At 36.8% G+C, this 17,515-nt stretch overlaps 3 protein-coding genes across 5 annotated transcripts; 1 reads left to right on the plus strand and 2 right to left on the minus strand.

The window, feature by feature from the left end:
- The first annotated feature begins 1,182 nt into the window (after positions 1-1,182).
- Positions 1,183-6,445, plus strand: LOC130569619 (cytochrome P450 1A1). The gene is made up of 7 exons (XM_057359368.1): positions 1,183-1,292; positions 1,733-2,568; positions 3,540-3,663; positions 4,340-4,429; positions 5,240-5,363; positions 5,457-5,543; positions 5,692-6,445. The coding sequence occupies exons 2-7, from the start codon at positions 1,741-1,743 to the stop codon at positions 5,972-5,974; spliced, it is 1,536 nt and encodes a 511-aa protein (XP_057215351.1). The 5' UTR covers positions 1,183-1,292; positions 1,733-1,740; the 3' UTR covers positions 5,975-6,445.
- Positions 6,446-6,530: 85 nt separating this feature from the next.
- Positions 6,531-10,476, minus strand: si:dkey-96l17.6 (uncharacterized). 3 transcript variants are annotated; one of them, XM_057320353.1, is made up of 12 exons: positions 10,345-10,476; positions 9,854-9,951; positions 9,716-9,763; positions 9,543-9,632; positions 9,109-9,208; positions 8,520-8,712; positions 8,266-8,446; positions 7,987-8,197; positions 7,684-7,844; positions 7,332-7,534; positions 7,151-7,229; positions 6,531-7,038 (listed from the first exon to the last, which is right to left on the minus strand). In XM_057320353.1, the coding sequence occupies exons 1-12, from the start codon at positions 10,355-10,357 to the stop codon at positions 6,991-6,993; spliced, it is 1,425 nt and encodes a 474-aa protein (XP_057176336.1). In that variant the 5' UTR covers positions 10,358-10,476; the 3' UTR covers positions 6,531-6,990. The 3 variants fall into 3 exon arrangements, with proteins under 3 accessions (XP_057176336.1, XP_057176346.1, XP_057176355.1); XM_057320363.1 differs by lacking the exon at positions 9,543-9,632; XM_057320372.1 differs by lacking the exons at positions 6,531-7,038; positions 7,151-7,229 and having other exon boundaries at positions 7,387-7,534; positions 7,661-7,844.
- Positions 10,477-11,665: 1,189 nt separating this feature from the next.
- LOC130545694 (uncharacterized) lies at positions 11,666-15,037 on the minus strand. Its single transcript, XM_057320386.1, has 8 exons — positions 14,932-15,037; positions 14,414-14,532; positions 13,946-14,134; positions 13,075-13,185; positions 12,914-12,996; positions 12,215-12,307; positions 12,009-12,131; positions 11,666-11,855 (listed from the first exon to the last, which is right to left on the minus strand). The coding sequence occupies exons 2-8, from the start codon at positions 14,508-14,510 to the stop codon at positions 11,727-11,729; spliced, it is 825 nt and encodes a 274-aa protein (XP_057176369.1). The 5' UTR covers positions 14,511-14,532; positions 14,932-15,037; the 3' UTR covers positions 11,666-11,726.
- Between the last annotated feature and the right edge of the window lie 2,478 nt (positions 15,038-17,515).

A 17,515-nucleotide genomic window follows, 5' to 3' on the forward strand; every position in this document is an offset into this window, starting at 1 on the left:
CGCATCACCTCATTATGTGATCACATCCTGGCTTGCCCAGAGTGCTCTATTTCATCTGCGCAAGCCCCAAGCAATGGAACAACAAAACAGCAAGATTCTTTGTCAAATATGTTGATTTTACTGCGAGTTTGGCCATGTACGACAGATCTTCAGACAGTCCTAAACAAAGAGGAAAGGTTTACATTCCGTTTAAAAAAATCACCACTCCGAGGATAAACGGTTTCATTGCAAAGGCATCAAGTGGAGTGCATTCTTTCTGACGAGTATTGTTTCTTTCTTTCCTTACTGTTTACCATGGTGTTACTATAGTAAACGTGTAGTAACCATGGTTTTTGGGCAGCGTCTTTGTCAGAGCTCTTGTTATTCTTAATTTTTAACATATTTTTTATTTTTACAACAGACATATATATCGGTTCAAAATATCGGTTATCGGTCTACTTGATCTGTAATAATCGATATCGACATCGGCCCTGAAAACCGCATATCGGTCGACCCCCTAATCCAGTGTAACTCAATTCCTGAAGTTACGGAAATGTTGCGCCACAAAAACAATTTCTGAATGATTATGTTAAGATATCCACTAAGAAGACAACAAATACTTAATGTGTTTATGATGAAAACGTGTGTGTGGAAGCGATTTAATGCTTTTATCAGCACGTTTTTAACCGCACATCAACGAGTAGAAATGCATTTTCAAGTCCTCATTTAATTTAGCAACACTCAATGCACTGCGTGTAAATGAAAATGCAATCCCAAATGTTCAACCTGTTAATGTTAATGGATTTAGGGAAAATAACATTTGAATGATCATATTGACACAGTTTTGCTTGACTATCTTAAACATATAAAATCAGTCTGGGGAATGCATTTAATTTTGCAAATTAAAGAGCGTTAAAATATATATTTAAATTATATATTAAAACTGATGTAGGAACTGACAAATTTCAATTATATTATTGAATTTTCATTTTGCAGCTAATGTTGCACATATGTTGTTTTAAATGTATATTTAATTACATAAATGCAGTGTCATTTTACAAACTGCATTGCCATTTTGCGTATTGAATTTCAAATTGAAATATGCTACCAATATGCTTCCATATCCTTATGCTTGTCAAATGATTACAACAGTAGATCTGGCCGCTACGCCCCTCTCGCGCTCAGTGCTTCAAGTCAGTCTGTAGCTCCTGCAGTCAGAAGATTACGCACGCACAGCCATTTATCGCAGCGACTTGGACTTGCCTCCTGTTGAAACTTGTCAAGGTTTTAATAACAAACACGTAGTCACTAAGGTATATGCATGGTTTTATTTGCCCAGCATGTTTACCTTTTCATTTTCTGATCTATCTTTGACCTTGTTTGCATTAATACATTTTATACAAATATATATTTTATTTATAATACGTTTTAATTTCTTCATCCACATGAAAATGCTTACATCCACGTACTGCGGATGAGTAGATAAGACTTCAACCAGTGTCATTTCTGTCAAGCATGTTTTTATTTTACATGTTTTTATTGTCAAGGCAATGTATGAGAAAGGCATTATTATTAGTTTTTAGACGAGGCAGGGATGTTGCTATGAGTAAACTAAAAAACTTCAGAGCAGCCTAAACAATTACATGGCGATGTTTACATGTTTCACAAACATTTTCCTTTTCCTGTAATGTAATGCTTTTAAATGCTATTTTAATATAAAAATATAACCCGTCGAGCTTCATATATTTTGCAGCACGTGTCATGTTTCTTGAGGAGATCTTCTGTATGTCTACTTCTGGAGTGACTGTGCTCCTCTGTGTCTTCTCTCTGCTCCTGCTGGCTCTCCGTGGTCAGCGAAGAACATGTGGCACCTTGCCTCCAGGTCCCAGACCATGGCCGCTAGTTGGCAATCTCCTCCAGATTGGGGAACAGGTCCATTTGTCCCTAACTAACCTGAGGGTTCAGTATGGAGATGTGTTCCAGATGAAGATGGGTTCTCTTGTGGTGGTGGTTTTGAGCGGCTATTCTACGGTCAAAGAGGCTTTGGTGCGACAAGGAGAGGCATTTGCCGGACGTCCTGATTTTTTCTCCTTCTCGGCGATCGCTAATGGCGAAAGCATGACATTTAGTGAGAAGTATGGTGAAGCTTGGGTGCTTCACAAAAAGATTTGCAGAAATGCTTTGAAGACCTTCTCGCAAGCTGAAGCCAGAGACTCGAGTGCTTCTTGTCTCTTAGAGGAACATATCTGTGCAGAAGCCTTGGAGATGGTGGAGGCTCTGAAGGAACAAGGAGATGAGGCTGGAGAGGAGGGGATCGATCCCTCAATACTGCTTGTGACCTCGGTTGCCAATGTGGTTTGCGCTCTGTGTTTTGGGAAGAGATACGACTATAATGATACAGAGTTCCTAACCATTGTCAACATTAATACGGAAGTTCTGCGCATCTTCGCTGCGGGGAATCTGGCGGACTTCTTTCCCATCTTTCGTTACCTACCCAGTCCCTCTTTGAGAAAGATGTTTCAGTTCATAAACAGGATGAATGATTTTATGGAACACAACATCAAGGAACATCTCAATACCTTTGATAGGGTAAACCAATATCTATAATAACCTATATTATGCCATTGTGTTAGAGAGAGAGAGACAAACTTATCTTGGATGTAGATGTAACTGAACCCAAATATTGTTAATGTCAGGATGCTCAGATGTGTCTCTTCTCATGAGTTCTTATCAGTAGACAAAGAAAGGAAAGTTTAAGACCTGTGACGAAAATTGGTTGCGCTACAGTGTCTTTCTCAGCATCTGTTTGCACTTTATCTGAAGAGCTTAAGAGTATTATTTAAAGTCAGTAATGTCTTCCATGTTGAATCCATTACAAATTTAAATAACTATGGAAAAGGTTACAAGGTTCCTATAGAAAAACTTTGATTTAAATTTGATATAACAATTTATTAGGTAGATTTATTTCGATTTTTAAATAAATGCATAATATAATTTTAATAGCTTATGGTCGACGTGTCTGCTATTTTTTGCACACATTGTTTGGTAGCTACAGTATATAGAATGATTTCAAAGAGAAAACTGTAAACTGGAGCACTGTGTGAAACTTGAATTCTTTCTTCAGACCGCCTATAAACTGAGAATTTTGTTTATACACACTGAAATGTTCGCATGCACAGTTGAATTCAGTATAAACAGTTCCGCAGACGGCACACATGCGTACATTGCCAGGAACAAGATGAACATAGATGTGATATAAGAGTGAGTAAAGGGATTCAATAGGTATCACTCTTAAAAATAAAGGTGCATAAAAGGTTCCACAAAAAAAAAATTTTAAATACAAAAAAAAACAATTAAAAAAAAGATAATTAAAAAAACAAAAAATTAATAAATTTTTAAAAAAAAAAAAAAAATTTTTTTGCCACAAAGAACCTTTTGTGAAACAGAAAGGATATTAATAGAACCAAAAGGCTCTGCATGGCATCGAATCACCTTTTTTGAAGAGTGTAGTATTCTTTTTACACTGTCAATGTGATTGTATTGACATGTCATTTGTGCAGAACTGTATCCGGGACATCACAGATGCTTTAATAGCAATGTGTGAAGACAGAGATGAGGACGGAGAGAAAGCTACACTCAGCAATTCACAGATCGTGCACAGTGTCATCGACATCTTTGGAGCCGGTAAGAAACCACAAATCAAAAGCATGAAAAAGAGAGTATAAACAACATTGCGTCAACAGTACTACAGTTTGTGCTCTGCATGTAGAACAGAGAATTTTTTGTGTATATAGAAGAGTCATGATTAATTGCATTAGGTAAAAATTCATTGCAGTTTGCCAGACATAAAAACATGCCTTCCAGGGCTCCAGTTTTTCTCCATGGGATGTTGTTACACTAATAGCTTTGCTTGTAAAAGACACGCATTTACATCCAAAACCAGATGTTTTTCCTGGCTCTGTGCTTTTGTCACAAGGACCAGGCTGCAGACTGATCTGCCAGAATTTAAGTTCTTCTAAGAATTTGCCTTGGATGTATGTTTTTCATTTGGGCTTGGCTCACGCTAGTCATTCCTGTTTCTGGCTCTTGGTAGTTCTGGTTCATTAAAGAATGTTTAACAGACCCCCTATGAGAAACCCAAACTGCTCATTCTCTTAAACTGAGAATATTTGTGAGTTTTCCCCTTACAATACAGTACTGTATATTTAGCAGAATTGGTTGCCCACTTGCTCATTTACCAGCTGGACATACACATTCTGTTATAAATAAAGCTGAGCAAGCATTTATGAAATGTATACCCTTTCATTTTTTGAATAAGAGTGAAGATTATGATCATAACTGTTGTCTATTTTCCTCATAGGTTTTGACACTATCATCACAGGTTTACAGTGGAGCCTTTTATACCTGATCAAGTTTACAGACATTCAAGCTAAAATCATCCAAGAGATAGGTAAAGATTCAAGATTCAGACCATTAAAACAATATTCTGTTTCTTCCAAACAAAACATCCTCTATGCATATCATTTTCTTCAGCTCTGCGACTGCATTCTCAAGAAATTGGATCTCCATTAGCTGTGGTTGGTTATGAGAGACACACGCGAAACCAAAAACAATATAAAAATCCGATCCATGATTTTGAAAGTCGTGCTTAGGAGATGTGCAAGAGTTATTAAGGCTTATGGCCATACAACTAAACTTTCTTTTTTGTTTAAATGAGATATTATCTATTCAGAAGTGACTCCAATGCGTGCAAATGATTATAATAGCACAGACATCTGAAAGTAATTCAGCATAAACTGACAAACAGATGCATGCTATTTGCATTTATGTTTCGTAGTATTTTGTTTTCTGTTAGATAGCTGCAGTAGGCAACTAAACCTGATAGCTACTATAATTTATTGCAATGCAAAGTCTATGTGGTGTTTGTGTCGGTGGGTGGTATCTTACAAGATGGGCCCATTTCAGCACAGTGAGCTCATCTTTGGTGGGTCTTAAGTGGGCTTATTCCCTCGAGCCCAGATCACACTAATTTGGCGACACCAAACCTTCTCTGGAATTGATCTAGAAACCGCTGAAGTCTCTAATGGAAGCAAGAAATTCTCAAGTGTTAAAGCAAGCTGTAGTACCTTATTATTTCTAATAGGATTTGTTCTTCGTTTTCTGTTTTTCAAGTAGTTCAGGAGTAGCCCAAACAGTCTCTCACTTAAGGATATAATCCATCTTCTATATGGTTATTTATTATTCTTGCATGTGTTTTCAGATAACCAGGTTGGGATGAGCAGGCTTCCACAGTTTAAAGACAAACCAAACATGCCATACACTGAGGCTTTCATATATGAGGTGTTTCGTCATGCATCTTACGTGCCTTTCACTATACCTCACTGGTAAGCCTGTGTTTCTAAGTTCTTTCGGTCTATAATAACCACATTAATATACATAAATACCCATTCTTAGTTTGTTCCCCTTGTGTTATGTAGCACAACAGAAAACATTACATTTAATGGATACTTCATCCCCAAAGACACATGTGTGTTTATCAACCAATATCAAGTCAATCATGACATGTAAGTATAATCAGATTACTCCCAAGAATCTTTATATTTTCTTATAATGCTCTTTTTTATTATATAATTATATTTGTATATATATTATAGTAAAAACATGACTACATTGTGTTTATGTATCATTTACAAATGCTGTGTTTATCAAAAGGGAGATTTGGGGTGATCCAGAGTCCTTCCGCCCTGAACGCTTCCTCACCCAGTCTGGTATTGTAAATAAAACACTCACAGAGAAAGTAATGATATTCGGAAAGGGAACACGCCGCTGCCTCGGTGACAATTTTGCCCGTCTGGAGATGTTTGTGTTCTTAACCACTCTGCTCCATCGTCTAAACATAGAGAACGTTCCTGGGCAGGAGCTTGACCTGAGCTCCACATTTGCCCTCACCATGAAGCCCAAACACTTCCGAATAAAAATCTCACCTCGTAACTAAATATGCTATCAGTATTCTGTTTCTTTGTTATTTGTAATTATACAGACATCAAATGGACAGAATCATGTCTGAAATGTAAGCCCTGGATAAGCATTCTTCCCAGATATTTGCTGTTGCACATATTTTTCATGTCTGTGCAATATTTGTGTTAATGCATGAAGGGTCATGAAAGTGTTTTGGCTTCGGTGTGTACTTTTTTTTTAAGTGGAAAGCCACAAAGTCAATTTTATAGCCTTTTTTAAAAAGCTAAAACGCCTCCTTAAACAAAAATGATGTTTTACTTGGTTTGTGTGTATAAAAATGATGTGAGCGATGTGTATAAAAATGATATTTTATATGTTGTTTTATAAGCCAAAAATGTGATGAATGGTATTGATGACTTTGCATTAATGAACAACGCATTTTACATCTTAACAGAACGTATAGACCTTGATGATAATATAGGTTTTAAACCTTTTAAGGTTTTTTTTGTCAAGTCTACAGTTTAACTAAGCTAATAAATCTTCATTATTATATAATGTTATGGAATAAAGAACATTTAAAGATTTACTGCATAATTCAGTTTATTGGTTCAAATGTTACAGATTGTAAAGCTCCTGTCTTTACAGTTGTTGTGCATTTCATTTTTTATTCCAGTAATGTTTTGAACGAATAATAAAAAAATTTAAATTGTGGTATTTGCTTGAATAACAGTTAAATCTGAATCAGCAGAGCTTCTGGATACAAACTGATCTTCACATAAACTGAACAAACATTATATAAACAACAGACACATTACACACAAAAAGGCCATTACTGAGATTGGAATGCATGACAGTTCATATGATGAATGCAATTCTGTAATTTCAGTACATACACGTACTTTAGCTTCAACTTGTGATCAAAATTTTGCTTTTCATGTTTTTTGTAATGGATAGGCTTAGGGTTCAGTTTCAGCTTCATATGTTTTAAAGAGAAAACAGGCTTTTATTGAAAACAAAGCTATATTACCCAGGGTTATACTGTATGTCATGAACTTATACATCTTCTTCCACAGGCTGGCCTGACTTCAGTTTTAAAATCACCTTTAAAATAAAATAAGTAAATATAAAAATGAGAGAAGGCCAATTTTGAGGCCATCATTCACGAGAAAAAATAAGTGTATTATCTTGAAAAAAAACATAAACCGATATATACCTCTTTCAGCTGGGCGATCTCTTTGTTGTCGATGTTCCTCTGAGCACTGTTGGTAATGGCTTTCACTCGAGTTGCATAGCTGCGTTGAGATATTAACATCACAATGTAGGAAACACAACTTCATTTCAAATTCATTTGAAAAGTGTTACGTCACTCTCCCAGTAAGATATTTGTATCTCACATGAGTGAGGTGAGAGTCTCGTCTAGGTTGCTGTCAGAGGGGGAGATGTTGAGGAACATGAGGGTCTTGGCATTGCCTCCCAGTGAGTCTTGCATGAGTTGGGTCAGCTTGTTGTTACGGTATGGAACATGAGGCTGCTCCATTGATAAAGCTGAAATTACATCTCCAAGAGCACTCAGAGATTTGTTAATAGAGTTTGCCTCCTGGGAGAAACAAACAGTACACAATACAGTACAATAAAATGAAAGACACAACTTTTAAAAAGACGTACTTTAAGTAAAAGTTCAAATTTTAAGGCGTGAACTGAATCGGTGAAAAAATACATTTACTCGTTTTTTGTTTGACATAAAACCTTTAGCTGGTCGTCTTTGGCTCCTGTTTTTGCTGCTCGTTCACTTCCTGCCAGGTCCACAAGACTGAGTTTCCCATAGCTCACGCTCCCATTGGTCAGACTGGAGCTCTCGATCATGACGCCAATGATCAGGTGAGAACGAGAACTTTCAACATTCATCTCTGAATGAATAAATAAAGCAAACCTAAGTTTGTGCCAAAACAGTAGCTCTGTCAAGTCTTCATATTCTGACCAGTTATTAATATTCACTGCAACTAAAGAAATTAATCCAAACCATTTTTTGATATTTTACGAAATACCTACTGGTGGCTGCGATGTGACGGTTTGCGCATCCCTGCTCGAATAATGCGAAGAGTTCGCTGGCACTGGTCGCCTCCTTTGTCTCTGCTCCCTGGGCAAACATAAGACCTTTTCTGTCCCTCTTAATTTCAATCCGCTTGCTGAACGCCTCAGCTGGGTTTACGAACAGATCTTGTAGACGGTCATTGTACAGCTCTAACATGTAGGCTGAAACCTGAGGATAGACAGCAGAGGAGGGTGTATATCAGCTCAGCCTATGTAACCTCAAATATCCAAGCGTACCTTAAAATCAAATTTAGACTCGTTCTCCTGGATGATCTCAAAGATCTTGGTGAAGGTTCTGGGAATGATGCCTGGGTTTCTCTGATCTCTGTCTCCAACAATCGTGAAGGTTTTTCCTGATCCTGTATGGCCGTATGCAAAGATGCATACATTGAAGCCATCAATCGCACACTGGATTAGCCTGAGAAGTTCGCATTTTATCAGCAAAATGGATCAAAATGTACTGTATGAACTAATATTAACAGCACGCTTACCCACTGGACTCCAGGAAGACCTCCTCTTGTGTACACTCGGAGTTAAAGATCTTGTCAAACTGAAACTCACGAGGTCCCCGAGGCGTCTCCAGGATCACAGAATAGTCATCGAGACAAGTCACTATGGTGTGACCTCTTCGCGCTTGCTCTGTGCGTGTCAAGGGCCTTATTCGACAAAACACCCTGATCTTACCTGTAAAAGACCGAACATAAAGTCAAAGACAAAGGCAAAGGTTTTAATAAAAGGTTGTGCTAGGCACCATGGTTCTTTATTAACATGTGCAGAGTTTATCTACATACAGTTTGTATTAATATTCCTCAATAATGCAAAGGCATTAAAAATCTTTACAAGAACACAAAATGCCCTTAGTTTTTTATATTCATCTATTACTGTTGGATCTGCATACAGGAGAAGAATGTCTGGGAAACCAGTCAATAGTCTTGGATATACAGTATCTGGCCCAAAGACTCAGATTAAATTGTAAATAGCCAAAAAAGGAGTTTCAGCGCTTGTCGTGACTGGCAACAGTTTCTATATAAACACATTTCTATGTTCTCGCTGAAGATATATGTGGGGAATGTTTTATGCCTTTCATGTCCTCCACCATGTTGTAATACTTCTTCCTCATGGTCCTTTCAGCTGTGTAGTTCTCAACAATCTTCTTGTTTTCCTCTTTGATCTGCTTTAACTAAAAAAACAGAAGAATGCATTCTGAGTAGATTTCATCTGATACAATCCCTGTTGCACTTTAAGAAATGTAATGTTGGGTGTTTAATATTATTCACAGTTCTAAAGTAAAATATCTTAAGACATTTCCTTCAAACTTGACAAATGTGCTTAAAAAACACTGCATGTGTAAGATAAAACTTGTTTTCAGATAATATTACCTGTAATTTATTTTTTATTATCTCACTAGCAATTGTTTTTTCTTTTTTTCCACAAAATGTATTATTTATGCTTAGACAACAAATGGAGAAAGTGATTTTTTTAGTGTTAAGTGAGTTGTGTTCGGCTGTGGTCACCTCAGCCTGCAGTAACAGCAGTTGCTGGCCCACACTCTTCTCAATATCACAGTTTAACAGTCCATTATTGCGGAAATTTTCCTCAAACTTCTAAAAAAGGTGACAAAGCGTAAATTTGTAGTGAGACTGAGTGCAGAATAAAAGGAGTATGTCTTTCTGCATTTGCGACGTACCCTGACTCTTTCATCCAGCTCTGCTTTCCACGCCTCATTCGTGTCGGACTCCATAAATGTGACAGAATAAACGTATTGCTCATTTATATTGTACATCTATAAGAAGACATTAACTTTTTAACATAATTTTTAATTTACCAATGACAGTCCCAGCTTTGATGCACTCCAAAGCCACCTGTATGACCTCATGGTGCTGTAAACTGGTCTGTGATCCATCATCCACCTGTGGCTCCACCCTGAATTAAAGTGATAGTTCACCCAAAAATTAAAATTTTGTCATCATTTATCCACCCTCTTGTCATTTCAAACCTGTTTGACTTTCAGTCTTCTGCAGAACACAAAAGAAGCTATTTTAATAAATGTTGGTAGGCAAAACACAGCATTACCCATTCACTTCTATTGCATGGACCCAAAACCAATGGACGCGAATGGGTACCAACATCAAAATATTTTCTTTTGCGTTCTGCAGAAGAAAGAAAACCATACAGGTTTGAAATGACAAGAGTGTGAGTAAATAATGACAGAACTTTCATTTCTGAAAGTTCTGAAAGAACTATCGCTCTAATGTGCATCGTCCAGTTATCAAATACGCATGTTTAAAGTTACATCCGGACTCTTTAAAAACCTACTCCTGTTCCTCATGACTCTTCTGGTTGGATTCTTCTATGGCTTGTTGTAGGCTTTCTTTAATCTCTGCCAGAGTTTTTTGGTTGTCTTCTGCCATCCGGTCAAACTGCTGCTTAGCCTCTGTCAGCTCAGTATAAACACGATGAGCCTGAAATACAAAGTACAACTATAACAACTGTAAAGTTGAATGGCTCAGTGTGCTTAGTATAAAAATAACATGAAACAGTGTATAACTTATCCTGTTGAATTTAGCCTTTTATCCTGGTAAATACAAACATTTGAGGGGTGGCCAAGAATTCTTCCAAATATCTTTCTCTGTGTTCATCAGAACAAATACATTTTTCTAGATTAGGAACAACCAGTAAATGTAAATTTTGACAGAATTTGTATTTTTGGGTGAACTGTTCCTTTAAGTATGCTGAATCTAAAGATGCAAATTATCATAAGCAAAATTATAGTATTCTGTATTTAAATGGTCCTAAAATCATAATGTGGAGGGGAAAAAACAGTTTTTATAAATAGTATTTTATGAATGTTATGTATTCAAGAGCACCTGTTTAATAACAGCACTCAGGAGGTGAACATATGCTGACTGTTCAACAGAATCTGTCACATCCTCTTTTCCTTCCAGAAGCATTGAGATCTCCCTTTCTCTCTTCAGCAGGTTACCCTTCAGAACCTCCAGACGGGCCTGTGCTCCCTCTAGTGGTACATATGAGTCACTGCAGTCCACTGCAGTCAAAGTTCCCTTACAGAAGATCAACAAATACAAAAAGAAATGACAGAAGATCGGTAAAAAATACTTTAGGCCTACTTTAAATAATAAACACCCAATTCTGACTTTTAATCCTCTGACAAAAGACTGAAAAGATTTGAAAACTGTCCCCTATGAAGTCGTATATATGCAATAATCAATATGTTCTACCTTTTCTTCACTTTCTGGTTCTTTCTTCTCCTGAGAGGATTCCAGCATCTCCTGGACTTTCCCCATCTCTGCCCTGGCCAACTGCAGCTCCTGAAGTGCTGTCACAGAGATCCAACGTCTTTAAAAATGACTTCTTAAGTTCTTTACCACTTTAACAGAACAGTGCACTTTTATTTTGTGGAGAGAGCAGCATTCCATATGCATCTCTGCATTAAAACACAAAATTTGTCAACCATTTTAGTGTATATATTGTAAGATAAAATATTTATCTTACTTGATGCCTGATGGTTGTGAAGGAGGTCCAATCTGGAGGAAAACAATTCCATCATCTTGTTCTGCAAATGTTTTTATTGTTCCCTTTTAGTTCAATATCTCTCACACAGTCGTCAGTGACTCAGTCTAGTGATATAATACTATTGAAACAATTACTACTTGGAAATAACTACTTCCACTACCAGTCTAAACAAACAGTAAAATGCTACAATTATGTGACACCTTCTCTTCATTCCATGCTGCTAAATCTTCTCTGTTCCTCTGGTGAAGCACTTTGTGTTGCTCCTGAAGGCCATTATTTAGACTCTCCAGAGTCTGATCAGCCCAAAAAAGCACATGACATAATTATGGCATAATTACTAAAACTCTCATAATAAAGTAAAAGATGAAACATTACATCATGTGTGAATCTAAATTGAGGATTAAAGGAGGAAGTAGAACAAATTTGATGATGCTTGTGTGACTCACCCTAACCTTCTCTTCCCAGAATGCATTTCTTCTGGCCACCTTTTCCTGGTAAATATCCAGGATTCTCTTCAGGGTGTTAAGCTTATTTTGGTAATATATCCTCATTTTAATCTTTGTTCGTTCCTGCATAAACATGCATGTGTACATATAAATATATGAAAGCAGTGCGCCACATTCTTTGTTTTTAAATCTCTCCTCTTTGTCACCTGATTTTCTCGTGAGGCCATGAGAAAGTTCTCCTCCAGTTCCTTGATCATCTCCTCATGCCTGCTCTTCATTGCCATCATATCATCTGTCATCTGTTGATATGATGACAAAATATAAACCACAATACAGTGTCAGAGAAAATGCAAACACCTATTTGGCCTGAGATTATTGTGAGATTATTGTTTGATTACATCTTGTGGGTTTTACACGTGACAGTTAATAGATCTGTAACTGGCACATCAAGCAAAATGGGTGTGTACTAGAACCTGTTGAGATTTGTCCTTATGACATCCTAAGTAATGATGTTCTGAGCTGAGAGGTGGCTGTAACAGACAACTCTTTAGAAATGTTTAGTCATGAATGAGCTTTTTTCCCAGACCAACTACAAACATGTGACATAAAATGAATGTTCTATCCTCACCCCATTCCCTAAGGGCAACAGAGGGTGTGACAGACACATGACTAATGCAGGAAGCGCAACTCTGCTTCAAACAAAAAAAACTTTGTTTTAGGATGCATGTCTAATGGATGGACCATGATAAACAACAATGTTTATCAAAATATAACAAATATTGTACATTTCAGTTTCTTTGGTCTGGTACCATAACTATACTGTATTACCAATGCAGTTCTTTTTGTAAGGGTACACACACGTGCACACATACAAAACACTCCTGTAAGGAGTAATATCAACATACTTGGTTTATGAAAAGCTTTGCAGAGTCGTATGGAATAAACATCTTGACATCCATTGCAGGCTGATCTTCACAAACTCTTATTCCTGCACTCATAGGAGACATTGGATGCTAAGAATACAACTGTAAATTATATATTTTTTGCAAATACTGCAAAAGCCTACCTTTGAAGGTAGAATTTGGATAATGATGTCGGTCTGTGCCAATCCAGCGCTTAAATGGGTTCCATTTAACTTTAACTTTCCTTAGCCAGGAGACCTCGCGTTTAGCTGGACCTTTAAATATTAACATGCAGTTGCTGTAACACTTCTTTCAGAATCATTTCAGGTCATCATAAATAGTGTACAGTACTTTACAATTTTTAGTTGTTGGGGTTAAAGGTTATTTCTTATGCAGCTCACTTTTAGAGTCTTTTGTTTGTGAGAGCTTGGGGAAGGTTTGACACAATAACATTTAAGTCAATATGCTTATCATATGTATAAAATGTTATCAATTATGTAGTGTTTAATTTTTGTATAGAAAGATGTAAAAGACAAATAAAAGACTGCAAAATAAAACTGAAATCATTAATCATTCTTTATTATTTATTCCTTTATTTAATTCCATTAACATATTGTATTTAATTAAGAATGAAAGTGAACAAAACATTACACTGAAAAAAACATTTTACATTATATTAAACCATTTCTACTGTACACAATATTATGATCAAAATATATTATGCATGTTTATATACCTTTAGTTTATCTTTAGTTTATTTCTAAAAGCAGAGACTATTTTGTTTATTTTTATTTTAGTTATTGTTTCGGTCTCTTCCTGTACCACTTTCAGAAGTAGGAAAAACATCATGTTGCAACGTTTGTTCCAGACTTTCTTTCTTAAGAGAAAGGAAAAAGATCTATGTAAAGAAAAATAAGACATTTGTTGTAATAAAAGTTGCAGGTGCAGCATGGAAAAAGTTAGTTAGATAGTGTTAAATGGAAATTAAGATTGAGATTACTTAAATTTTGCATAATGTTATGAAAGGTGACTCACCTCTATTTTTATCCTGATCTAAGAGTGTGTTGTGCATGTTACATGGTCTATACCGCTGAACCTCTTCTTTCAGGTCTGGCACACTGCCTGGCAGCTCTTCTGATACTGACACAACAGGATGAGAAAGTACCACCCGGGTAGTGCCTACTGCATCATCGTGAGATGTGAGATCAGTGGTCTCCCAGGCACCTAGAGATAACCAAAGAAAACAGTGTTTTAGCCTGTTCTCAGATAGTTAGTTCGGTGTCTGGTTAGGTTCAAAAAGACAGTTTTCTAACAAACAAATACAGGAATAACAGACAGTAGTTCCTAAAAAACGCATTTATTTTCCCAATAGGGAAAGCCCTTTATTACCCAATGTAATGTAATGTTATATTTGCATGTGATGACACAATATATCAAATATGACTAAAGCGATGTTTCAAGAGATGAGAAGTACAGGATTGTGTTTGTGTGATATTTACGTACGTTGTCTTGCTGCTGGGGCAACAGTATGGTTACGTAACTTCCTGCCCATGAAGTTCAAAGACATGGACACATTTTCTGCTTCAGAATCGACATACATGTTGGCCACAGTGAGTGTATCTCTGTTATTGTTTGACCATGGATAAAAAAAAAGCACAATTATACACAGTACGTTACACTCTGAGGTGATAGTAGCAGAATCTACTCGTATCCATGCAAACTGAACATTGCAGTTCAAAAGAACATTTGAAACATCCAACACAGATAAACAATGGTTCTATAAACAATAAAGAGCATCACCTGCTAAAATACAATGTGAACAAAATATTTCTAAAATCATTTTTAGAACAAAACTGCAATAAAATGACAACCTCTCAAGTTTACTTTATTTCAATGTAAACCGACTATGTTGCCAATATACCATTGAAAACAAGGTGTTGGAGCGGAATACCGCTTTATTCAGGAGTATTGCTCTAGGAGATATATTAAAAAAATTATGATCTGTAATTTAGAGGAATTACCTTAATTTCAAGATGACAGTAGACTGCAGGGTGCTCCAAGGATATCTGCCTGAAAAGAGTATTAGAGAAAAGGTAAAACTGGAAAGATGCTTGTATTTGTGAGGAACTAAACTCTCAACACTTGTTAAATATTAACCTTTGTGGGTGAGGTTTCAGTGGGGATTAGTTTGCCCGATTGGCCAACAAAGGCTGCAGACTCTCATCAGGTTTCCAATGTGTGGGATTTGAGATTGTAACTGGATCCATTGTTCTTTCCTTCTAGGGCAATGCTAATGGAAAGCTGTTTTGTTGTGCATCTGACAGGTTTGTCAATTAGCATCTTCCTTTAATGAAGGATTTTATATTTTCATGAGTTGAGAACCATGACATGCTCATAAATCATGTGTTCTTCAAGACTTTGTTAATGGCCTATGTACTTATAAACCTATAATACTGAGCCAGCCGGGCCCAGACCTTAGTGAAGGCACGTTATACTTCACCGGCTCTATAAGAAACATGGAATTGTGATGTGGAACTGTTTCATGTCCATCTAATATTTACAAGTAATTCACTGTAAATTTGGGTTGATGTCTCTTGAAGCGACCACAAGTTCCATACTCGAGATTTAAATTTACTGAGGTTGGAAAGTTACGGTATTGTGATTGACAGAGATGAAAAAGCTCCTTCAACATTTTATTTTACAATTAACAATAGCGTGTTTACATATTTCGTTTGTGTTTTTATTTATGGTAAGTTTGTGGCAGTTGATGCTGTCGGCGGAGGCTGTGGAAAGCTCGGGTGTGTGTTGATTGCGCAGAGTTGCCTTGTTGCAACCAGTGTTGGGGAAAGTTACTTTTAAAAGTAACTAGTTACAATATTGAGTTACTCTATAAAAAAGTAACTAAATACAGTACTTGGGTACTTTTTGTGGAAAGTAACTGAAAGTACTGTTGCGTTACTTTTTCTCACCTAACTGATGCTCATGCTTTTCCAGACTTTGCTGTTCTTTAGTGTTTAACACTGTAATGCATTTAATAATCTTATATAGCCTATAACACACCTTTATTTTCTTTAAAAAACACATTTCAAATATTTCCTGACAAGTAGTCCTCCACCTCATCAGAGCTCTGCCTACTGTTGACACTCCTAACTTCGATGTCACTCTCCATATTTATTGTGTTTTGACAGCGCGGCTAGTTGCACAAGATGGCGCCGACAGAGTCGGCAGAGTTTCCAGTCGTATAACACTGTGTGTGAAAAGCAGGATTTTGGGCCTCCAAAAAAATTTTTAGATTTAAAAAGTAATATAAATGGGATATGACAGATCCTCTTTGCATTGCTGAGTACTTCGTTGAGCCAGAACAACTCGATAGTGTTATACGAAATTATGATTAATAAAGCAATAAGCCCCAAGAAGCAGTGGGTTATTGAGGTATTTTATAACGGCTTAGAACTCCGCTCAGCCAATCAGAATCAAGGACCAGAACTGACCGTTTTATAATCTAATATATAATATATTACTAATATTATATAATATTATTTTGAGGGGAAAATGACATTTAACATATTATGTTGTATATATGCTGGTATTTGGTGAGGAGACAAACAGATGACAGTTGTTTCCTCTCTTTCTCCCGTGCTCCGCCCACTCCCCAACCCTTCTTCTAACAGTGACCATGCCCATTTAAATCTGCAGATCTGTCTGTGCGTGCAGCGCCACAAACAGTCGAACACAGCTTATGTTTACATTCACGAGGCATGAGACAATTGATTGCTGTTGCGTGCCATGACTTGCGCTAATTTCGCGATTTGAAAGTTATCTTCCAAACATGACCGGCATTTGCAGGACAATTGATTGCTGTTACGACTCGTGACTCGCGCTAATTTCACGATCTGAAAGTTATCTATTGAGCATGACCGGCATTTGCAGGCATTTTGTCCATGGAGGCGAGTGCAACCACACTATAGCTGCGCATGAGCTCTGGCCTCCCATCGCTGTGTCAAGGGTTGCCAGATTTGAAAAACAAAAACGAAGCCGGAACACTGCAGCGCTGCAGACATGGCAACACTGCTTATGTCTGACTAGCGACGGTTTCTGCGCAAGCACGAGCGATCATGTCTACACTACTTTTAATTCAGAATTTCACTTCTGCAGTTTAAAAAATGTTAATATCAATGATTAGACTGAAAAGTAACTCGACTTACTTGAAAAACAAAGTAACTCGAGTATTGATATGTAAATTTATAAAGTAACTGCTTTATTTTACTCGTTACTTGTAACTTTTTACCCCCAACACTGGTTGCAACATACAGCGCCGACAGATTTCAAGCAAAACGCACGTTTTCAGAAATTCTTCTATTGTGCTGCACGTTGCATGTCTACTATATGATAAATAAAAAAAGATTTTATTCTGAAATATGACGAGAAACTCAATGAGTTTATTTTTGCGATACCAAGTAGCCTATGGAAACATACGACTTGCTCAGTTACATAAAACGGAAATGGTAAACACTAATTGTATAGGTGTCAGTGTGAAAATGTGACACGTTTACTTTACATGGAATGCTTCAACTATAAAAAATAATCAAAAAGGTGTGAATGACA

This window comes from Triplophysa rosa, linkage group LG2 (genome assembly GCF_024868665.1).
Source record: "Triplophysa rosa linkage group LG2, Trosa_1v2, whole genome shotgun sequence".
NCBI classification, from domain to species: Eukaryota; Metazoa; Chordata; class Actinopteri; order Cypriniformes; family Nemacheilidae; genus Triplophysa; species Triplophysa rosa.